This window comes from Phycodurus eques, chromosome 23, assembly GCF_024500275.1.
Source record: "Phycodurus eques isolate BA_2022a chromosome 23, UOR_Pequ_1.1, whole genome shotgun sequence".
Classification (NCBI taxonomy): domain Eukaryota; kingdom Metazoa; phylum Chordata; class Actinopteri; order Syngnathiformes; family Syngnathidae; genus Phycodurus; species Phycodurus eques.
Window position 1 is genome coordinate 6,788,998 of NC_084547.1, and position 23,954 is coordinate 6,812,951.

The window sequence follows — 23,954 nt, forward strand, 5'->3', positions numbered from 1 at the left end:
GTGTCACAAATTAACGGGAAGAACTTTTTTCAGGGGCCCAAGGACACATAATATTGCACAATGGCGGCTCAAAGTACATTGGCGCCTTGAGATGCGAGCGACTCGAAGCTTTTTATCGCCGCCAGAGAATTCCACTTTGTGTATTTCAAACAAACGCATAGCTTCGCCTTTTGGTCTGTTAGCTTAATGCTAATGCTCAATCGCATTTATCTTGCAGTGCTATAACACAACAGATTGAACGCAAATGGTGCAGCAACACATGTCCTGTAGAAAGACAATATAACAGCACTCAATAATATATTCTTTATCCTCTGCAAAGAACGACTGATATTAGCGCGGTTGATCTGTTTGTCTTCAAATGCTGCCCCCTGGCGGCCAAGGTGGGCACACCAGAAAGAGCAGCACGATGGCCATCCGAATGATTCATTTTCATTCTATTTATGTCATTACTGTATGTTTTTATAAAGTTAGAAAATACACATTCCAACTTTTTTAGTTTAGTTTTTTTGGGCGAGGCTCGGCTGGAACAAATGAATTGCATTTCGATTCATTTCAGTGGGAAAAGAGAATTTGAGATACAACTCCACCGAATTCAACTTCTCTCTCGAAGGACGATAACATGATGCATTTTTTCACAATTTCAAATAGTTCCCTGTTGTCTGTCACCTGCTCTTTCTTTCTTGTGCCGCACCGCTGTCTTAGCTCGTCATTTTGTACGCTACTGACGTCGCTGCGTGTGCGTGGGACTCGCACATCGACTCACATGAAGGAGTCCGTTTGTCAGAGACGTCAGGGGTGCTAACGAACCGCCGACCTCGACGGGCGTGACGTGACGCGTGTAGCGTGTACAGCACAGCGCGTAAGAGCGGTCGAGGCCCGCTCTTACGTGCCGACGCAGCACGGAGGCGTCCTCATCTTCGAGAGGCAGTGACTAATGCGAGGCGGCCTCCGTGCTAATTAAAGTCTGCTCACACATTAATTACGGCGAGCTGCAGCATTCGAGGCACTAATTGACTACGAGATGACGCGTCCGACCTTTGCTCGGCCCAAATGATTTGATCTTCATCCAAGTAATCGCAGTACTTCCTGTAACTTGGCTGTTTGTTGGTATTGCGGCGATTTATTTATTGACGCAGTGTCTTCTCACAAGGATTGAATTGGTGGTTTAGGGTCAGGGCGCGTTTTATTTTGAAATTGAAAAGCAAGAGATCAAAATGTCAGTTTTTGCCCCTTTTATGGAGTCATCGGCTACATACGTGTACATATCTATATGTCCAGGGGGTCCCGAAAGTCACGAGCCACTTCCTCGTTTCTACTTTTGAAGGTGTCGTTCTGGCAGACATGAGCGCATCAGCATTTGACAGCTTTGGCTTTGCAGTTGTCGTACTAACCCTAACCCTTCCCTTGCTCACGGCTGGCCAGATGGCGTCGGAGCAGCGTTGCGGTTTTTCTCTCCCCGACTGCAGTTCAGCGCCAGTTTGAGAAGCTTTGTGGCGCTCACGCTGCTCCGACACGTAGTAGGATTTGCTCTGTCCGTGGCAAGTTTCGGAGCGGAAAGCCTGCGCCTCCTACCGCTGTACGGGTCAACCGAAGGACCTCTGTGCATCTCATCCGGTCAACTTCCAATCCCCGTTTTTCCTGCCGGGTTCTGCGTCCCCTGAGAAACAAAGTCTGGTGCCGCGGGCGCATTCGGGCTGAACGCACTGCGCCAAAAGAACACGATGAGTGACGGCGGCTTGATTGAGCCAAAGCTCTTTTTTTGGTCTCACAGGCTGGATCACACCGCTATGAACGGCATGAACCAGCCACCTTATTCGCACCCGAGTGAGACATTTAACTCTTACTCTGGCGGGGGGAGGGAATACGACAATGGAGAGTCGCTCCAGAGGGTGCGGGTGAAGCAATTATTCGCTGAATGGCAACTTGAAATTGGGCAACTAAAACGAGGTTTGATCAAGCAAAGAGAGAGCGTCGCAATTGGAAAGGAACTCTTTCCGCTCGTAAACGTCGGCCATGATTGTTCCCACGTCGTCACGTAACGCCCCCCCGACGATGTTGTTACGGCACTGCGTAATCCCCTCCGTGCATTTGTGACAGGCTACGGCACTTGAGGATTTACGCTGAAGATTACATGAATGGATGTACGGCGACGTGCGCTTGCGCGTGCGTCTAGCGACAAACTGAACTGCCTAAAGTGCCCCGTTATTATTAAGCGTCAACCTCACCTCTCAAGTGAAGGCGTCACAACGTCACAATCTTTTGTGTTATGTTTACTTTTGGCTTAGTCCAGCCCTCGTGCAGGTGATACCGGGACGAGTCCGAATTAGGGCTGCGATGCATAAAACACGTGTGCGGCGACCGAGTCAACTCACTGCGCAGGAGTTCCCCAGGTCACGGGACACCATACCGATGGCCGGATTTATTTTCAGCTCATGCTAAGTCATCACAGTGCCGTGAAGCAAAAGGATTTTCCTTAAATGAACCCAGTTGAGTTAAGCGCGTCTCCTTTCAGCGACGATGTCGTACTTGTTTTGCCCTCCCAGTATATTTCAGATCCCAAGAAAGCACCATCCCGGTTAATTGCGCTTCTGATGTTCTTTTTGTGTCCCAGCGCAGGTGCAGACATCGATGACGTCGCCAGGACGGGACCGGACAGGACGCAGCGGGATGGAACGTAACAGAACCACGGCCGCGGAAGCCACCGGGACAGCCTCGGCTCCTATTCAGCACTGACCTGGCGCCCCCGCCGAGGCCCGCCTTCCGAATCCCTGCGCACCCTCCGCATGAGCTGCTCCTTGATTTAGTCACCCGCCTTTGGACTCGCGTCCCTTTTGACGATTCCATTTGCAGTCATGCAGCTATTTCTCCTTGCGAGCGGACAAAAAAGGCAAAGGTCCCTCATGCCAGACTGGTGCATGCAGTTGGGCCTCGCCCTCCTCTTGAATGTGGCCTCCAGCCAAAAAGTGGAGCCCTCCAAGCACCCCGTGGTCACCACCAACTACGGCAAGCTCCGAGGGGTCAAGAAGGACCTGAACAACGAGATCCTGGGCCCGGTGGAGCAGTACCTGGGCGTGCCCTATGCCACCGCGCCCATCGGCGACCGCCGCTTTCAGCCGCCCGAAGCCCCGGGCTCGTGGCAGGAGATCCGCAACGCCACCCAGTTTGCCCCCGTGTGCCCCCAAAATGTGCACGGGGTGCTCCCCGAGATCATGCTACCTGTGTGGTTCACAGACAACCTGGACGTAGCGGCCGGGTACATCCAGAACCAGAGCGAGGACTGCCTCTATCTCAACGTCTACGTGCCCATGGAGGATGGTGAGTGCTGGGCTGCTGGGCGGGGGGGACGAGGGGCGCCAGGGGGCCCGACTCTGCGCTAAGCCCTCCCCCCTGGCAGTCGGTCCGGTCGCCCTTCGTACACGCACGGCCCTTGAATGTGGTTGAAATGAAGGCAAAGCTGGGATTGGCCAATCACTTTTGAAGGGGAGGCGCTTAGCAAGTTGTCTCAGCGTGCTTTTCATCAATGAATAACCTTTCCTATTCCTCCCATTGAAGTTTTTTTAAGTATCACGTGTGTGCTTCTTACAATTTTCGCGGTACCTTACGAGTTCCCCAGTTTACCAATTTGTATGAGCCGTCGTCGTTGGATCGATCGTTTTGACGTGAAACAAAACGGAGCAATTCGAGTAGCGTAATGCCCTCGCGTGTGGGCAAGGAGAGCCGCAGTCGTTATCGAACGGGACAAACGGTCAAACACACAAATGCGAGATGCGAACACTCGGAATGAGCTGCCGTTGGCCACCACTAAAACAAGCAAACAAACCAAACACTGTGCTGGATAAGATGATGGCCAAACGAGCAAGAATGACTCATGACAGCCACTCTTGTGTTCCTTTGCTCAACACACAGACATTTATAAGCCCCGAAGACTCATCATTCCAGGAAGTCCACTCCAATTTCTGAAAGCGTGAGGGCAATCAAAGCAATGAGGGCAGATATTTTGTTTTCACAGTTACACAACCAGGTCAGAATGAACCCGCTCTACTGCGGGTTAACATGAGTTAATTCTACCGTATATCCCCCCACCTACAAACCAAACTAACGTTTAATATTTCCCCTCTGCGCCGATACAGGAAGACGGGAGAGGTTGCATCTGATTGGTGGCGTTGATACAGTCCAACAAGATGGTTGAGTTCTGATAAGCATGCGGTGTGTTCGTGTAGTGCAGTCGCAGTTGCCCCTTTTGATGAGGGGCTTCTTTCGCGGAGATGAGTTGACGACTTGGCACGTCGCATGTTCTTCCTCGCCACTCGTCCTTGACTGCGACCTTTTCGTACAATACGGTGCCTTATATTGACTTAAGGGCTTGGTCACGGAACGAATGAAACTTATAAGTCAAGGTAACACTGTATGTGGCCAAACGTATTGAGACATACCTCTTAATTAATGGAAAAATCGTAATCTTCGATTCTTCATCTTTGTCAAAGACGTTTTTGCTTCAGCAATACTTTTGTCCATTTAGCATTTGAGGCGATAGAAAATGCAGAAACCGGGTCATCACTTCAAATGAGTTCATCAAAGGCACAATTGCCTCCACTTCTCTCGCTTTCTTTTGGGATTCATGTCGAGAAACATTTCCATCTCTCTCACTATCTGTCCTCAGCTGAACTTTTCTTCCTTGATGGTGTCGCTAATTAGTTATCATTTGACCTCTTTCTTTTTGAGTGCAAACCTCCTCCGGAAAATTCGCACTCCTGCAGTGTGTGTATTCCAATTTCCTCTCGACATTCGTCAGGAGCGGCTGGATGCTAACGCGGTAACGGCGGGCCATCGCCGCGCAGAGACGACGAACCTCGATTGGTTCTTGAACAGGCTTTGTCAATTGAGCATCATTTTCCCATGAGAAATAATGTAAACATGAATAATCGGTTGCAGCCTCGACAAGAGTCCCAATTTCACGAAAGGTTTGATCACTTTGAAGCTGTTGATGAACCATGACGAGGGCTGAGCCATCAAAAAGCTCTTCCTTAACCGACAACAACAAGCGGAACTGTCCTCTCGTTCAAATGCAGCCGCCCTGCCGAGCGTCCCTGCGGTGCGTTCGCAGCCAGTCGGAAATCGCAAAAGGCACTTCTCGCTGATCCGAACGAGCGACAGCAGCCAGAACTTCCTTTCTGGCCACGCGAGAACCGGAATGCCTGCGCTTGCGTCCGGACCCTCGCGAGGTGGGGTCGCGCGTTTCCGTGCCGCAACGTGAGCCGATGGCCGTGGAAAATGCCACGACGATCGAAAATCCAAATCACAAGACTCGTCCGTGAGCGACGTTCCGCAGGCCACGCGGAGCAATCCGATCAACGTTACGGGACGGAGATGTGTCGGCGCTCACAGCGGAGACCGGCTGCCTGCGGGGCGGATGGATGATCTCGGCAAAGGCGAGGCGCTCGCTCACACCGATTTCGACCGATGAGCGAATTGCCCTTTTGTGTGCAGAGCGGTTACTTTCCGCACGAGGGAAAAGTCCAACCCATTTCTCCCAAATCCGAAAGCAAAGGAAGAATTAGGATTCACCGGGTGAGCCGGCGCTACCCTGGCAACCGTTCCCTACTTCCTGCATCCCGCTGCCGAGCATCAAAGGCCGCGTGCATTTTGCCTTCGCACTTGGCTCTGAATGAAAGCGTTCGCGTTGCAATTATTTTTAGCCGGGTACGTCGAGGGGGTGGGGCTTGTGGCGGGCTTTTCTTTTCTTTTCTTTTCTTTTCTTTCTTTCTTCTTTTGTACCGCACGTGACACGACGCGCAACCTGATCTCTCGCCTCGTTTCTGTCACTTTTATCCCGCGTCTCCTCCTCCTTCTCCCGCCTCAAAGTCTCCCAACTTCCCATCTGCAGATGGATGAGCGACGGAGACAGTAATAGCGCTTCGCTCGCTCGTTTCAATGATCCGTTTAGGCTCGGCGGAGTGAATGGACTTTTCAAGGGCGCTTCAATAATCACACAATCTGGGAGCGCGTCTGATTGAAGAAGTACCTCTGATTGTGGCGGTGTTAGCACCGCGTGCACGCTCCATTTATCCCACTGACTGAATGTGTCTACTTGCAACGACATTTCAGACATGAATGGATGAGAATAATAATGCTTTTGACTGTCGGCGAGGTATGACTTTAGCAAAGCGTTTATTATTGTGCCTGTAGTTCGCAACGATGTCAATAAACGCAAACGTCATTATCTTCGTCGAGGTGAAATTTCTCATGCGGGTCTCGTCATCGATCTCGCGACAATGGCGCAGGTGTCGTCCCGAACCGCCGGCCATCTTGTCGTGGACCGTCGATGCGGCACGGACGCGGAAATGAAGGAAATGGCACAAAAGCGACGTTCCTTGAGACTCTTCCGAGTCCTTATGCAACTTTGCGTGGGAAACATTCCTCAAACATCCTGCTATGGGAAGTCTTTTGAGCATTTATTCCCTATCCTTAATATCCAGCGAAGGTCCGTGCACGAGAACACGATTTGTCCTCACTCGCGTCTTTGACGTGAATGCCTTTTGCTTTTGCGACGCCTCAAACTGTAAAAATCAACAAAATAAGGCTGCTTTCATCAATCAGATGGCTTTTGGTGGGAAAATAATCATTGATCTCCAGCTGAATGTCACGGCTTGATTTGAAAAGAAGTGTTTTTGTTTTTTTTACATGCTGTTTGCGGTTCACTCCGGAAGCTGCATCATCTGTATGCGACGTCGTCTGTTGAGAGCATCCATATGCATGCCCTGTGCAGGTGTGAGGTGACGTGACCTTTATTTATTGAGTTTGTTAATGCCGCGACAGTTTCACTGTGCCAAAGTGGAGCTTTTTATTCTGATGGATTTTTATTGAAAATTTCAGTCGGACAGAACGCAGAGGTTTTAAACACAGTGACAGTGAAAAGATAAATAATATAGGAAGAGACACTTCCTGTTGAAAAATGTGTTTATAAAAGTCCACGGCAGTCAATGAGTTCAAGACCAGCTCGAGGTCCATGCAGTACACTCTCTGTCCTCGCTCGTAGTAGCAAACAGTTGTCAACTAGTGCACAGTTTTACCCTGCTCGTAACATTTAGTTGTCCTAGTAATGTGGTTTCGGGGTTAGCGTCAATGCAGGGGAGCCTGTGAATCATTGAAAACCGCATTTCAGCACCACGGATAGCGCCGACCACGCTACGTGCACACAAAACTGCGTTTTACCATTCCTCTGGTAAGGAAGTATACATTTATATATATATATATATATATATATATATATATATATATATATACACAGTATATATATACACAGTATATATATATATATATACACAGTATATATATATATATATATATATATATATACACAGTATATATAGTGACAGGATGTCATCATACCTGATACGCTGTTGCCTGTTGCAGTTTTTACACCTTAACGTACACGTCAGACGATGTGTTCAAAGCGCTCACAGAAAATGCAAACGTGGAATTTTGGAATTTCAATGCCTTTCCTTTTTTCTTTTTCTTTTTTGTTTTGTTTTGTTTTGCCCCTTTTACAAAACCCTTAACCAGAAAGCTAGCCTCAAGAAATCGCTGCAAAAGCGAATGGGATGTGGGGCTGCCCCTTTTTCATGAAGAAGCTGCAAGTGCCGCGTTTACACGTGGGTGTGAACACACCAAATAAAGTTTTGGTCCACTTTATGAGAAATGTGTTCCTCTTATTATGACTTTTATTATACCTCCTCCAAGGCACAAACCCCCTGGAAAATGAAGGAAATTATTCCAGAAATGCTCCTAATTTAACCAATGTAGCGTCTGGACGCAAAGGAAATATCATTAACTCGGCTTTTTTTTGTTCTGTTTTTTGACCTCCGCTGATGAAATATATGTAAGTAACATATATATTTCAATTTATTTGCAGTTCGTTTTGGCCCAGCGAATGCGTGAACAGATGAGCCGACAAGCGTGTGTTCACTGTGCATCGGCATTAACCTTCACGCCTACTTGCTAATTAGCGCTGTGTAAATGCCACCCCGTCACTCGCCGCGTCTCGCCTGTTTGCTCACCCGATTTCACGTGACACGGCCAACCGACATCGCCGTTTACATTTTGGCTTTTTTTCCTCTTCATGGTTCCCGGTCGGTGATTTTGACCTCCTGTCTCGCTCTCCTCGCATTGTTTAGGCCGACGACCTGCAGGACTTCACGCGGTTCCGTTTTTGGTGGCGCAGATTTGACCCGAATTCCCATCTTCTGATCTTCTGATCTTTAGGGCTCATGTTGTGAAACCGGTCTTGGCGGGTTTCGCATAATCCTGCAGCAGGGCGTCATTCCATTCCATCCATTGGAAGGAAAAAGACAACAAGGCATTGAACGGATTTGTTCCCCGTACCTCGGCGCGTGCCGATTTCCAGCGACCTGGAAATCGGCACGCGCGTGCTCGTCAGCTTCTCGGATCGGGAACCGAGTCCATCGAACAACCTCGTCGTCGTCTTTTCTTTTTGTTTTTCTCGATTCGCGCCGCTCATCGCGACGTCAATCGAACGCCATCAAGTGCTCTTCTTGCCGAACTGACGATTGTTGCTCGATGAAAGCACTCCTCCCCCTTTTGCTCAAAAGGGTACAAAGAACTGGAAGTGGCGACAGTTTGTCATGTTCCAAATGTTTTTCAACTATAATTGTCACGCATCATGTGTGTCGTTTTGTGTGCGCTACAGAATGAAGAACAAGATCAGATTTGGTGTTGTCTTTCGACCTCGTGTAGCTCATTTGCAGGCATTTCTTTTTCTTTTTCTTCTGTGCTAAAAGCGGCCAGTGGGCACTTTTCTTTTTCGTTTTCACCCTGTTGTCTTATGTAATTATTGACTCGCTGTGTGAATGATGACGGCACAGCGCCGCAACGCCCCCGCAGACGTGCCTTTTTTGGGGGGGAATTTTCTTTTTGGTTTGTTTGTTTGATTGTTTTTTTTTTGAGCCGACGGGCAACAGCGGTTGTTGTTTTTTTGGGTTCGGTGTGTGGCGCTACGGCGGGCTAATCGACTATTGTTTTAGTCTTTGATGATGCGCTTTGACAGCTTCGATAGCGGCTGTGCCATTTAAAAGGGGGGGGGGGGGGTAAGAGCAAAAACAACAAATGTGTTTGTTTTGTTTTTTCAACCGTTTTTGAGTGGGGGGGGGGGCGTACATGGGTCCTTTTTGGAAAGCTTTCAGATTTCCCACCCGGCAAGCGCCTCAGCTCGTGGCCACACCCACTCGGACGCAGATGCACCGATCAGGGGGGAGAGGGCGAGAAGATATTTCTTCCGAGAGGAGACGACGACATCGTCGGCTTTCTTGATCTTGTGTCTTTTCTTGTGATGAATGTGTCTGTGATGCATTTTGTTTTTGTCCTCTTTTTAAACAACAAAACACAGAGAAAACAAACAACAACTCTTACTGCTTTGTCCTTTTTTGCTCTTGCTTCTTTTCTTATTTTTTTGGTATTCTTTTTTTGTCTTTTAATTTTTTAAAAAACGTTTTTGCCAGTAATCTTTTTTGAATTTTCTCTTTTCTCTTTTTCCCCCCCTTTTTTCTGAACCCTAGGTCCGCTCACAAAAAAACTCGATGAATCTGCAGCCAACAAGCCTCGAGACGAAGGTATTTTTGATGCATGTTTTGCCTTTTTTCTTGTTTCCCAGTCTTTTTTGGGGGGTTTGTATGGAAAAGGCGCACGCGCACATGCGCACACATCACAAGGTGGCTCTGTTCCGCACACGCGCATAAATGTGCTGACGTCGAATGAAAAAGCATCGCTAGGACGACTCCGCCGAGCTACCGCTCTTCATCTGGAAGTCATTGTGTGTGTTCTCCATCCTCGTCGCCGCCTCCGGGGCGACCTCGAACGCAGTCGCGCCGGCTCTTCCCCAAAATGTAGAAGAGCCGACGTCGCTGTGGACTGAGTCCACAAATGTATCGCCAGCCGGTGACAAGGGGGCATCCGAGGACACTTGCGCCCCCGTCGGAGGAAGTTCGTCCTTTATCTCCTGGCCGCAGCAGCGGAGCTGATTTCTATCATCGCTTCTTTTGGCTCTGCGGCTATTTTCGGGGGTTCTGCGAGTGAATCTTTTTCTTCTTGGGCAAGTTTGAGGCTATTATTTATTTTTTTGTCCCTGGGCGTGAAACCGATTCAGAACGGATGTATCGGCAGCAGTCGAAGCCCAAAACTGGACTTCATGTGGGGACAGCAAATATTTTCAGCGTCGGAACATTATATTTCAGTTTGTTCATGTGAAAGCGTATTGTCTTAACTGCGGAGGTTATGCCAATTTAACTGCAGCGGTGCCTTGAGATACAAGTGTAGGACTCTTTAATATTGTACTTTATGAAAACTTGAATGAAGCAATTTGTGCTGCGCTCCAATTCATTGCGCTGCTCCTTCTGGCCTGGGCCACCGGGAGGCAGTACACTACAATTACTGCGACTTGAATAAGACTCTGCAATGTAGAGGATAAAGAATATATGCCTGCGAGTCTTATCCGTACTATATTATCCGTCTACGTGTGTCGCTCCACCAAGTCCGAAAACCGCATCTTTGGATGCTAACCGTTAGCACGTAAACGGCGTTTGGCGTTGTTTGCGCAAGGTCACGGAAGGGCTGGTCGGGGTTGTCCGAGATGGCTGGCGCAGGCGTGTGCGGGCGTTCTCAAATCGGGATGCGTTTCCCGCTGGCCCGCGCTTCACCGCGACGAGCTCCAGTTGGACGGGTTCACTTGTGACCAACCGCTGCTTTAAACGAGCAACCTTCGCGAGCTTTAGCGACAGCAAACCTCGCTCGAGCGCAGAAACGCACGACCTGCTCCGTCTGCTAATCTGCAAACTGTCGACTGGGGACTCGCTGAGGCGGGTGCAGATCCCCAACAACTTGGAAATCCTGCGGCAAAAATAAATCTGAAATAAAAGGTTCTCTGATGAATTGGTTTTGCTTTTAATATTGTAAATGAGTTTCCTTCACCGGCCGACGATCTTGTTTCCGAGCGCTCGCCGGCCCCCGGGCGTCGACTCGCGACGCGTTCGTGCGGCCAACGACGACCGCCGGTGACGAGAGCACGACGCAGGCAACCTTCATAGTCGTTAAAACAAGATGATCAGCAAAATGAAATCCCGACATAAAAGCAGGATCAAGGAAAATCTCAAGCAGCAGGCTGAACAATATCGTTTCATATAAGGCGAAACGCCCTAGATGAGCTAAGCAAATTTAGTGTCAATGTTATGGTAATTATAAGCCTTCAAGCGACTTCTATTGCCACACACACAAACGGTGCATACAGAAAGAATCTCAGGCATATATTTTCTCTCTGCTTGGTGGGAACAACTACGACTGGAGCTTAATAGGGGCCCTTCTCTGCATCCCGTTCTCGCTGTTAATTACGCCGCACGGCTTCCAGTTAGTTCCAGTTAGCTGCCGCTCACGTGGTCGCACGAGCGGGACGTGTTGCTTGAAATTGCAACAAAGAAATCATCTCTCTCGCCTTCTCCTCGACGGCGATGACAATCTTTCCAGCGGAGATCTCGATGAGAACTGCGCGCCAAATCAACGACGACCCATCGGAGACAACAAATGACCGTAACTGCAACGTCGGTAACTCACTGGACTGCTATTGTACTGTTTGTCCATAAACGCGCGGCTTCGCGTTTGACGGTCGCGGCTGCGGAATAGAAAATACAAGAAAAGGCCGCGACGTGGTCTTTTTTTAAAAAGGGCACCTAACGTAAAAGCACTCGACCGCAGCTGCTTCGTGCGTTAGTATGTCTTGCAATGTTAACGACGGCGAAGTCCTCTCCACGTATGACCAAACGAACGTATGACTCCCTGCCGCGTCGGGCCTCGGGCAGCCGCCGAAGGGCTCGGCGAGGGCAGAACTACGGGGAAAGGAGAGGAGCGGCGAGGACGCTTTCTCTGCATGGAGACGGAAGCAAATGAGCAAAGAGAGAAGAAACGCGTTGACGTACTCCCTCTCGTTTGGTTGCGAACGGAGCTGGTGGTACGGTCGAGTCCTCGTGCCGATAGCGGCGTCTTGCTCCGGAGGCATTGCGTCAACGCCGTAGTGCTGCCTGCCTGGCACGCTCTACGTTCTAGATCCCGGGTTTCGAATCCGGTTTGCGTGTACTCCCCGTGCCTGCGCGGCTTTTATCCGGGTACTCCCACATTCCCAAAAGACTCCAACTTGCCCGTAGCTGTGACTGTGAGTGCGAATAGCGACCAGCGCAGGACGTTCCCCGCCTCTCGTCCGCGACCCGAGTGAGGAGGAGCGGTGCAGAAAATGGATGGATGGGTGTTCTGCTGCCCCCGGGTGGCCGAGGTGCGCACACCTGAAGGAGCAGCACGTCGCCCGTTGAATGGAAGCAAATAATTATTGACATGGTACAGCATTTAATTGTCATTACGCTTTGTTTGTATGAAGTAACATGTAACGGCGTTAAAACCCTTTAGTTGTTTTTCGGGGGGGAGGCTGGCGCTGATGAACGACATGTCTGTCATGTCATATTTGAGTTCCAAGCACTGTAGGTATTATTTGCCTGTTATGGTTTTTTTTATTTTTTCCTGAGAGAAACCGAAAAAAGTCACGCAAATATTATGAGAATGGTAGCATGAAAAGGAATAGTGATTGCACATTTGTGTCATTTTCTACAAAATTCTCGTGGGAACCTCTTCTGGAATTTCAATGAGTATTGTAAATAACGAAGTAGCATTTTCATCCCTCGTTGTTGACCGACAAGCAGATTTGGGAACGCTTTCCGTTTGGGGTGAAAGCGGGACTTTGCTGGGGCCGTCACGCAGACTTGGAAATGCAGAATCAACGGAAGAAATGTTTTGTGCGTTGACAAAGGGAAGCGGGAGAACGTGAACCCTCAAGAGAGAAGCGGCAGGGGTCAGCGCCAGTCCGAGAGACCGAAAGCTCAAAGAAAACGGAAGCAAAAGGAGCTCGAAACGCCGCACGTGAAAGATTGGATCGGCCTCCCCGTCCGCTCAATGGGTGGAATTCCGGGAGGGGCGAGAAGGCCGGGAAAGAAAGAAATCTGAAGCAGAGAAGGAAGGAGGAGGGCGGCGATTAGGTCGCAGCGAAAAACACGAACACGAGTAGCGTTCGCCACCTCGGCCGTCGGCGGGGCCGATCCGACTTAAGCCACCTCTTCAAACTGCGACCGAGTATCAAAACTCGCAATACTGTCCGGCGATGCAGTCGAACTGCGCGCCGTACGCCGTCATCACTGAAACGCTGGCGCTTTGCCCCAAAATCGGAGGCAAATTCTGCCGTTGGCGCCCACCGCGTGCTGGCACCGCCGGCCCAAACGTCAACTTGACGTGTTTGTCGTGTTTCGGCTGGACCGCTCGTTTATTGGGTGTCAAAACTTGCAGTCAAATGTGAATTTCTGCATTTGTTGTGAAAGTATTCAATTATGGGTCATTTTCATACAAACTAATTGGATCAATAACTGTAAAAAATCATTTGCCTTCAGCGATTTTTAAATGTTGTCTCGGTTTTTTGATGGGTACGTGTCTCCCATGCTGAAAGTCCTACTTTCAAAAAGTTATTGATGATTTGAAATCGTAGGCATCCATGAGGCAAAGCCGAGGCGATCCTGATTGGCAGCGCAAAATGTGCCGGCTGACAGAAGAAGCAAAATTCAGCGAGAGGAGAAAAAGCCGAAAATGGGATTAGCATCTTCAGAAAATAGCTTGTAAACCATGAAACAGGAGAATTTGGCATTCAAAGTCGGAAACCTATGACTTGACAATATTTGTTTTCTCAGAAACAATTAGGAGCGTTTCATGGATAACAAGTGCCAATAATTCAAATACTCAAATGTCAGTGAAATGAATTGCGTTTCAAAAGGAAATTCACTCTTTTACCGTGATCGATCAAATGATATGAAAACGACCCAAAGGTGTGAAGACTTGCGTTGCGAGTCGATTTCCAGTGCGCACGCCCCTGAATTTTCTGCTTGTGCCCTAAAGTTTTAAGTTAGGGGTCATTGGGCTCCTAGTTTAAAAAAAAAAAAAAAAAAAAAAAAGTTAGTTTGGCGCTCTGATAACTTGACAAAAAGGTTTGAATAAAATACATCATAGATCCTCCCCAGAGATGTTGTGTCAAGACAGTTTCTATGCCCAGCACGTGCACGTCACGTGTGCCTTAAAATGCACCCTGGTCCACGACTCACCAAAGGTCGGGTTGCTGTACGCTGCTATCACGTAGGATCGCCGCGGCAACAATATTCATTCCGTCCTCGTTATGAGGCAGCGTCGCACGATCAGGTTGTTTTCAGATACGATTGCTATTTAGCTTGCTTTTTGATGATTGTCGCGCTCGGCGAGTTAATGGCTCATTTTCGTATCATTCGATCAATAACGGAAGTGACGTGGCCCACTGAATGTCCTTTTGAAAATCAATTCATTTGAGTATTTGAATTATTGGCAATTGTTATCCACCCAAAGGTGAGCGGGAAAAAACATTCATTCAGTTGATGTCTTTGCCGTTATAACAAGAAGTGTGAGTCAGTGGGCCACCGGCATTTGCGCTGTCAAAAAAGAAGCAAAACGGCAAAACTCTAAGCTGGCGACCAGTTCAGGTTCGCACAAAACCTTCGGTCGTCAAAAGTAGACGTGATCGTCGGAACTTGATTTGGGGTTGATCAGAGCCGCTTGATAGCCCCGAAAACGTGGCGTTTGAACAGGGGTGTGTAGACTTTTTATATCCGCTGCCTCGTCAATTCATTCTTCTGAGATGCATGTCATGGTTGTGGGGGGAAGAGTAAATGGTGTCACTGCTGAATATTGCACGTACAAATGAAATCTTGTGGCTAGAGAGTTGGATGGAACTATATTGAAGTTCAAAGTGAAATCCGAGTCGAAAGTAGCTCGGCCGCGATTCTGCGATCGGCGTCGCGCGCTCGGACAATCGCTGGTGTCGTTCTGCAGCTTTGAATGAAGGCAACTGAAGTAGGTGATGCAAGGTCACTATGGCAACCACGGAGCTTATTTTCCCCTCGTCACCAGCCAGTATAGCGTCGGCGCTTTGTCGGCCGCGCGCATCGTCAGATGCGTTCGCGTCGTCTTTCCGTGCACGACGACGGCTTTCCCGGAAACGGACCTCCGGGGAATTGACCCAGAAAGACGTTGACGTGTAACCGTCCTTGCAGCTCGGCGCCGACCGACTGATTTTTGCATTTGTGAGCCCGCCGAGGCGAGGGGACTTATGGAAATCGGAGCGACGGTCCCAGCCGGTGACCCGTCACGAGCGAGGACGACGACGGAGGACAGCCGACATTTGACGATGAATTCTTCCCCCTCTCCTTCACGTCGGGGGCGTCGACCGATGGCGGCGTTCCCTGCCGCGTTTTGCGCGTTTGAGTGTCTGGCTGGCCTCGGTCCGAAAAGATCAATCGCCAGAGCCGGACAGAAAGAAACACCTTTCGCCTTTGAAACATACTTTTTCAGGAGACGTTCAACGGGAAACCTCGGTGCTTATCGACAATCCAAATGACCTTCAGCTGTTTGGTTTTCCGGGCACCGGCGAGCAATAGAGACGGATGTGACGATGCGCATCGCTTGACAATCGGAAGCCCGCTTCGATTGTGTTATTTCAATCGCTCCGTGTTGTTGCTCCTTTCTTGCGCAGCAGGACTCCTCACTCCATTTGCTTCGGCTCCTCCAAAGAAGTATCGCTGACCCGGTTGTGCGTTTTTGCTCCTTCTCTTGCAGATATTCGCGACCGCAGGAAGAAGCCCGTGATGTTGTTCATTCACGGAGGCTCGTACATGGAAGGCACCGGAAACATGTTTGACGCCAGCGTCCTCGCCGCCTACGGCAACGTCATCGTGGTGACTATGAATTATCGTCTGGGTGTGCTGGGTGAGTGGCTGCGAAATGGACATTTTCTCTTGAAGTGGTGGAAGCGTCCTCGTTTCAAATCCACAAAAGCATCCCCAGTATATTTTTGGACAGCTTACTAACTTAGCGTAATGCACTTCGCTGTAGGAAAGGAGAGCCACCGTCGCTTATGCACTGTTCACTCGGCAGTAAAACTCAATGAGCACCTCATGCAGGAGCTGCTGCCAGGCGCTCACGCCCACGCCGCGCTCCACCGGGCCCCGCCTCTTAAAGGCATATCTCTTTAACACGCAGACACTACAATACGTACAGTGGTTTACCTTTCCAAATTGTGTTTTACTCCGTTCAGTCAGTGCTTTGACAGCTCCCACACGCTTTAAACGCATTTAAACCTTTTAAAACGTACTTACACTTATTAAAAGACACTTTTTAAAGTCTTTCTTGCTCTCAAACGTTAGTTTGAGAGCAAGAAAGACAAAAAGACAAATAAGAGGCAACGCATGCTTGCTCCCGGTTGAGGTTTCCTATAAAACTGACACAAATAAAAGAGAATTGAACGTTGTATAATCAAACACTAAAATGTTCATTATGTTCATGTTCGAACTATAACCAAATTCTGCTAGCTTAATGCTAATATATCATGCAAAACACCATAGAAAGGCTAACTTCAACGAACTCGGACGTGATTTTGAACCTTCAAGCAGTTTCTCATTTAACACACGTGGAGCAGCAACACATGCGAACAGCGCACACAACAATACTCGCAGGCATATATTCTCTCTGCGACGTGGCAACGGTGCCTTAGTTCATCAGTCCAGTCAAAAGAATCAGCAGAAAGTCTCGAACATTCCCAATGGCGTGCGTGCGTGCAGGGAATTGCGCGAGTTAAATACGTCACGGGCCGCCCGCCGCTTGACCTCACGCTGCTCGGCTGCCGTGGCGACAGACGTCGTAAAACCCTCAACGCGAGGGCGGGAGGTGAAAGTGAGATAATGCGTCCATTCACACGTGATCAATGACAGCGAGATCAGAGGGCACGGAAGTGCACGCACACGCAAAAATGAGGGAGCGAGAAGAGAGGAAGGCGGGGGGGGATTTGCCTGCCATGCTAAAAATAAAACCCGCAGCGCCGCGCGCTCGTGAGGGCCGGCCGTGTTCATCGCACACGCATTCTCACCGCGCGTACGTCGTGCTCTTTTTTCCCCCCCGAGGAGACCGGCACGCAAAACGAAGGCTTGGGAACGGGGTGTGTTTGAAATTGCTTTTAAACAACCTCGGAAATTGCCATTTCGCCAGCGGCGGGGCGCTCGGGGCCAGCGAGGCCTTCTGGCTCGATTCCCGTCATTTGCGAGCCTTTCTCTCGGCCGCGCCGCTTCCAGTACGCGTTTGCGAACGCGGCGTTGTTTTTCATCCGATCGACTGTTGGGTTCTAGAATTGTGACACGATGCGCTGGATTGTATCGGGTCAATCCCCGCACGGCCCGCCGTCGTATTCAGCAGATGACGGACGAAAAATATCCGCTCCGCGCTTCCCCGAGTGTGTACTTTTTTGCATTACAGCATACAGTACGTTTGCGTGTGCGCGCGCGAGGTCGGACGTAACCGGAGACCGTTCCGAGACGCGCCGGCCGTGACGCGCACGCGTTCGGACTCTCGATCTCGATAGCGAACGGACGTAAAACGTCCTCCGGCCTCAACATCCAATATGAGGCACGAGTCTGCTGTGGCGCACGCACGAACGCACGCGTGTGCTGTCAGAAGTCGAACTCTCTCAATGTTGACATTTTCCTCACTGCCAATCAGTGATCTCCGCAGGCGCGCAGTCAACGGCGTGTTTTCAACTGCGGTTCCCTGGCTGCCTCTCTCATCAGCGCTCCTTCGTCTTCGCCGGCCGTCGCCCCTCCTCGTCGCGGAAAACGGGAGTTACGGGACCGATTAGGCGGGCGCGCCTTTCTCGTGTCGAGCCGAGGGCCGCTAATCGCCGGGTTTCGATCGTCGTTACGCTGAGACGACGGCGCTTTGAGTCATCGCGCGGCGCTCCCGGGACAACCGCCAGACGACGGCGCTGTTATTTGGGGATAGTCGCACGAGCCTCTTCTGGAATGTACGCCACACGACGGGGAAGCGTCAAACTCCGTCCGAGACGAGCGTCTCCACGAAAGGCTCGGTGCGCCGCAGGTAAACAACAGATGGCGGCGGAGGTGCTCGAGCGCTGCCCGTCGAATGTCTCGCCGCAGGACGGGACTCGCCGTCTGCTGCGTCCGATCAGATGTCAAGGCGCCGAATCGAGCGTCGTCTTTCCCGTAGGTTCTCCCTGCGTGCGGTTCTTCCCCAAACAGCTGCGTTTGCAGAAAGATTGACAGCAAGAAAAAGAAAAAAAAATCGCTTTTCGCTCTTTGTTGAGGTTTTCTGTCAAAGTCAACATAAAACAAAGAAAGTTAAACGTTGTGTATTTAAAACAACCGCATAGCTTAGCTTAAGGCCAATGCTAACACAGATAACGATGAACATTGCATTGACACGCCCGACTGCAATGTGATTGGCTGCCGCTCTCAAGGTGCCACTGTATTGAGTTCCGTCAAAACTAGCGGGGCAATTCCAACTTCTTCATTTTTTGTAAGCATAAAGTGTAGCAATTCTCAGCGTGAAGAGGAGGTCGGATTTGAACGGATCTCCGTGCGAAAGCATCGTTGTTGACTTTGTTTCCACCGACGCGACATCGGAACCCCAGGCGGGCGCGTGCCGGCGACCCTCCGGCACAGTCTGCAAATATCTCCGTATCGTTTCACATTTTCCCCGCTTCTCGCTCTTCGCCTTTTCCGTGCCCGGCCGGTCAACGGGCCGCCGCAGCTTTTATCGTCCCGCGGAAGCCGGCCGAAGTAGCGGCTGCGGTCGTCGCGGTCACTACGCACGTCCGGTGTTTTTTTTGTTGTTGTTTTTTTTTCTCGTCCCGAAACGCAAGCGACGTCGGGCGACCGTGTGGAGGGGCGAGCCCGGCTCCGAGCGCGACCCGGTGGCTGATCTGACCGCCCGGCGCGCTTCCTCGCCCTTCGGGCCTGCAGGACCAGGTCGGGAATACGTAGGACTTCTTTTTCGCATCGCTCACTCATACTCACACCAATAAAAGCCTGTGTGGATTTACAAAGTCGACACACCCCTGTTCAAATGCCCGGTTTTTGTGACATAACAAGGTGCGATGAAAGGAAATCATTTCAAAACCTTTTTCTCTGTTAAAGCGGCCTACAAGCAGTAGAACTCAATTCTAAAAAATAAAAAAAAGAATCATCTTCTCTAGAGTGGAAATAAAAACTGAATCAATGCGGTTACAAAAGTGTACACGCCCGCTCGAAACTGGAATGCAGCTGTGTTCGGGATCGACCAATCGCATGAGACACATGAGAGTGCGCAGACTTATGCAACCGCATAATTGGGTTTAACGTCCCCTCTCGAAAAGATGACATAAAACATCAGTTGACTTGTACAGGTTGTAGGCCACGTTAAAGGCGGAGAAAGTCTCTTGGTGTCAGTGTTTCATCACACACGCCTGCCATTCCAACAGGGGTGTGTAGACTTTCTTTCCCCACCCTATTCGGAGGCCGACCTCATCTGCCGCTTTCTGCAGCCACCGTTGACTTCCGCGTCGCGTCCGCCGTGTGGAGAACGCAAGAGGCGATGGCGGCCAAGCGCCGCGAGGATCCCTCCGGCGTGATCCCCGTCGGACAGTGTGCGGCGTGCTCTCCGTCGTGGGAGCGATTGTTCGCAAGTCTCCGATGACCTGCACGTGGGAAGGGGGGCTCCACGGGGAATTGGGTCGATCGCGGGCTTCATTTTGCCCATCCTTTCGGCCCGAAGCCTCCCACTCTGCGATGCGATGAATTCCCCGCACATATTCTCAGCCAGTAAGAGGAAAGGAAACGACCTAGCGTCGGGGGTTCGCATTTAGCTATCCGGTCCAAGATCGGTTGGATCGGGTCAGCGAGAAGAGCGTCACGGGAAATTCCCACTTACGACGTCCCTGTAAACTCAGAAACCCGATGTCGCCTGGAATGGGTTGGAATCTTTCTTTCGCCATATCGGTGTTGGAACAACGCCCCGGACCGGACCGGACCGACTCCGGTCTCGAGACGACACTCGGAAGTTCCCGGTCTTGTCTCGCTCTCGAACCGGCCGCACTCCGGAATTCGATCGAGACCGGCGCTGAGCTGCTATTCTTCAACTGGATGAATGTGATCATCAGGAGAAGCTGCAAAAAAGTGAGGCACGGGACTGCGATTTCATTCCACAAGAAATGTTAATTATGTAGCAAATGGGCGGCCTCGAAGCGGAAGCTTTGCAAATGTCAGGCATGCACATGCGCTTGCCATTATTGCGCTTGTCCACAACACTTCCCGTCCATCCGGCGTGCGTGCGAATCGAACTCCTGGAAGAAATGGCGTTTTCCACCATCTTGCAATTTGTTGAGCCGGAGCTGGATTTGTAAGGCGGCGGTTTGGGCGTAGATGGTGTCATTGTTGCCGGGAGACGGCGCGCGTCATCTGTCCAAGTTTCATCAGCACGTGTCCTGGGAAACCCGAAGCGACTGACAAACGTCGCCTGCCTTTTGTCCACGTTTACGACTCGGATGTTGATCTAAAGCACGCCTCGGGACACGTTTGGGCGGGTTCTTACGCAACGTGAGAACAGAGCATTTTGTGCTCGGACATCCTGGAGCTGTTAGAGGAGCGCTTTCGGGTCCTTCGCTATCCCAACGCGATAAGAAAAAGCGTCTGCTCACGAGACACCCCCGATTCCTCCATCTCCCTCTCCGACTGGAAGGCGCCATCGGCGTGTCCGTGTTGTGGCCCTACGTGGCGCTCTGCCTGTTCCATCGCGACGCCGTCTTGCCGAGCGCGGCGGGCCGCTCGTGTGTCTGCGGCATCCCCTTGATTCGATTTCTATTTGCACAATTGAAGGCGTTTGCGGCCCACGCCCGCCGAAAGTGGCCAGTGGCGGTTAGCACGTCTACGTTGCAGTTTGGAAGGTTACGATTCCAATCTGGCCTCGGGCCTTCCCGTCTGGTGTTTGCGGGGCTTTTCTCTGGGTAAACAAACTCTTTAACTCACTTCAACGTGGTTCCTTTCTTGCCACCAGATGGTGCCAAAGTACTACTTTTATTGCTTTGTCCTGAGCACAAAAACAGCAAATCACGGAGGATAAGCTGTGCAAAATTATCCGCTGAATTGGCGAATGCCGAACAACAAATATGCGGGCTTCACAGTCTGTGCCCTGCGATTTCAAATGTTGAACTCTTTTCTGATTAAAAATCAAATTATTAGAAAAATTGGAACGTTAGAAGATGTCACTGTTTTTATTTCGATTTTTGGGGGGGGCATAAAAAGATCGTGAAAAGAGCTCACACTTTATGGAAAAGATTTGAAGTTGAATGTTAAAAGATATCACGCAATGATGTCAATTAAAAACTGCCTCACAAATTGAAAATAAATGTCTTGTAAATTTGACACACCTCAGAAAAGAGTGTTGTTAACAAACTTGAAGGATTAAAGAAATTTGCAATGATATAAAATTGCGAAAAATCAAGCTCTCGTCTCAGCTCTCAAATGTTGCGGGCGTGTCTTCTGAATGCACTGAAGCCACGCCCCGCTCAATTGTCAATCAAATACTACCTCTCCCATCTGGAAAAATGGATGCTACTTCATCTAGCGTGTTTCTTATGCCTACACAAAATATGTTTGAGCTGCAAAATCTATGTCCGGTGGCTGGACTACCGTGATTTCTCGTGTACAACGCGCAGCCCCGAAGTTGACCTCAAAATTCTGGAAAACCCTTCTACCTATGTATAATGCATGATTTCTTTTGGTGCGCATTAGCCACGAGAAATTAGGGTATATCCCACCAGGTCAACGAGGCGCTCTAAAGCGGCCACACCGGCGTCGGAGTCACTGACGTGGCGGCTGTCAAGTGGAACTATTCCTAGATGCGATAGACGCTTCCAGGCCCGACTGTTGTGTACAAAGTTATTTGTAGCAAGCCCGTTCCTCCGTAGGCCACAGCGTTGGTTCGCGTTCGCCTCCTGCACGTGTCGCACACGGAGGGCAATGGCAGACTGTGATGGAGATCGGCGGCCCGCCGTCGCAGGTTATGGCTGGCAGGTGGCTCGGCCGTCGTCAGCATCTTAGTCACCGTGTCACGTGCTCATCTGCCGCGACGGAGCGGCAGCGCCAGGAGCCCGTTTTATTCAACGTTGGACGAGTCCGGCTGAAGTTTGAACCTTCATTTCTTTTAAAGTCGGGTCGACTTCCTGCAACTGTGACAAATCCTGGCGTTTGAGCAGGCGTGTGTTTTTACTTTTAATATCCACTTGCCTTTCTATATCTGTAGACTGACTCGACTGAAGGACCTGTCATTTGATATCAAATTGTTGTTCTTGCCAGTCTTTTAGGCAGACACCCCGCGCGCCTCGCGAGGAGAAACAATGCGAGCCGTGCCATATCTGCGGGCACAGCCGTGCGGCGTCTGCAGGAAGGAAAAGGCGCGCTCGATATCTGAGCTATTGACGGACCGGTTCGCAGCAGAAGCGGCACGACGGCAACTCTGCAGATGAAACCCCTCAGCTGTGCGCTGGAGCGTAATTCATTTTCCAAAGTCCCCCCCGAAAATATTTCTCTTCATGTGCCCCATCTTTGAAACGTTTGAGTCTTCGCAGCCGCCTTGATTTCAATTCTAAATCTGAGCATTGTATATTTTCGTCGGCGCGCCGTCCCTTGCATCTTTTTATGCCACTTCATGAATAATTCATCAAGGCCTTTCCACGCCTTTGATGGCAGTCAGAGTGTCAGCCTCTCGCGACATCTCAATATTTCACCAAAGTTCTTTTGACTGTATTGTGCGCGTTACTTTCATTCAGTGGTATTTCTAAGACTGGAGTGTAGTTCAAAAGCCTTCGTTTTCCTACACGCTACCCGATCCGCGTAATTCCCTCGGTTCCCGATGAATAAAGGCCGGCCGCCTCCGTTCTGATTTCCTCTTCTCCCTTTTGGCGGCGACCGACCGATCGATTGCACTTGAACTCCCGTTTACGGCCCGACGGCGCATTTAATATCCTTGAGCGTGAAGGCAGCTGATTTACGGCGCGAGCTTTGACGTGGTTTGTCGGGCCCGGACTGTACGCTGGCCAGCTGAAAGGAAGTGAAGAGCGTTTAGCGGAAAGGCAGCTGATACAGAACCATTCACACGTGCTCTATTCCCTGACAGAAAAGGTCTGACGGGTGCTCTCGCTTTGTGCCCTGCAAATTGCTTGCTTCATTGGCCATTGTCCTCGGCGGGAGGGCACCTTTGTTCTCATCGCTCTTGTCCTTCCACGCCTCGATGTGCCCGTACGCTCAGGACTTTCGTTTGCCACCGCGCTGGGAGAGGCGGGTCAATCGTTGGCCTAATTTCGCCACTGATTCAGAAATGTTTCATTGTCAAGGTCATGGAAGAGACTTACTTGATAAGAAAGGCGTTTTGTGGCTAAAGCAGTGGGATGTGCAGTTTCTCATCACTAAGCCTCAGGTAGCACACCGCTGTGGCAAAACGTGCTCCATCGACCTGGTTCGTCGTCTTCGGTGGCATTCAAACTTCGCAAACCGTGGCGAGATAAATAAAACAAGGAGCTCACCGAGCAGTTTGATTCGGCCATCTGGCAGGCCGGTCCCTTCCGCGCGAAGCGTTACAGCGATCCTGTTCGAGCAAAACAGGCCGACTCGAAGGCGAGCTCCACTTTTAACGATGCGCGGTGAGGAAAAGGCGGAGGTTTGACACAAAATAGCAGATGATGTGGGGACAGACCAATAGTTTCAATCCTGTGAAAAATAGATAATGGACCAAATTTGGTGGTGGAGAGAATCTCTGCCACTGAAATGCGCAAATGGATGCAGTCAATGAATGGGGCGATCGTTGCCAAGAGCCCCTCGGAGATCTGCGGTCCTTCCTTTAGTTCTCCCCCGGTTCCACTCTTTGTATTATAATAATACGCAGTAGCGACAGCGCGCAGGCTGGAGGTGCAGCCTGTCGTTCGGTCGCAACGTTGTCCATTTCAGCTGCGTCGCTCAGTGCGT

General features: G+C 50.3%; 1 protein-coding gene across 6 annotated transcripts in view; it reads left to right on the forward strand.

Moving 5' to 3' along the window:
* The window catches only part of nlgn2a (neuroligin 2a), a 49,405-nt gene that overhangs the window by 15,297 nt on the left and 10,154 nt on the right, over window positions 1-23,954 (forward strand). For 3 of the 6 annotated variants that reach the window (XM_061669728.1, XM_061669732.1, XM_061669730.1), the window contains exons 2-3: window positions 2,617-3,315; window positions 15,730-15,879. In XM_061669728.1, the coding sequence (XP_061525712.1) occupies window positions 2,853-3,315; window positions 15,730-15,879 (613 nt within the window). In that variant the 5' untranslated portion in view covers window positions 2,617-2,852. Of the gene's footprint in view, window positions 1-2,611; window positions 3,316-9,572; window positions 9,627-15,729; window positions 15,880-23,954 lie in introns of all 6 variants that reach the window. The other 3 variants (XM_061669731.1, XM_061669729.1, XM_061669733.1) reach the window with 3 other exon arrangements.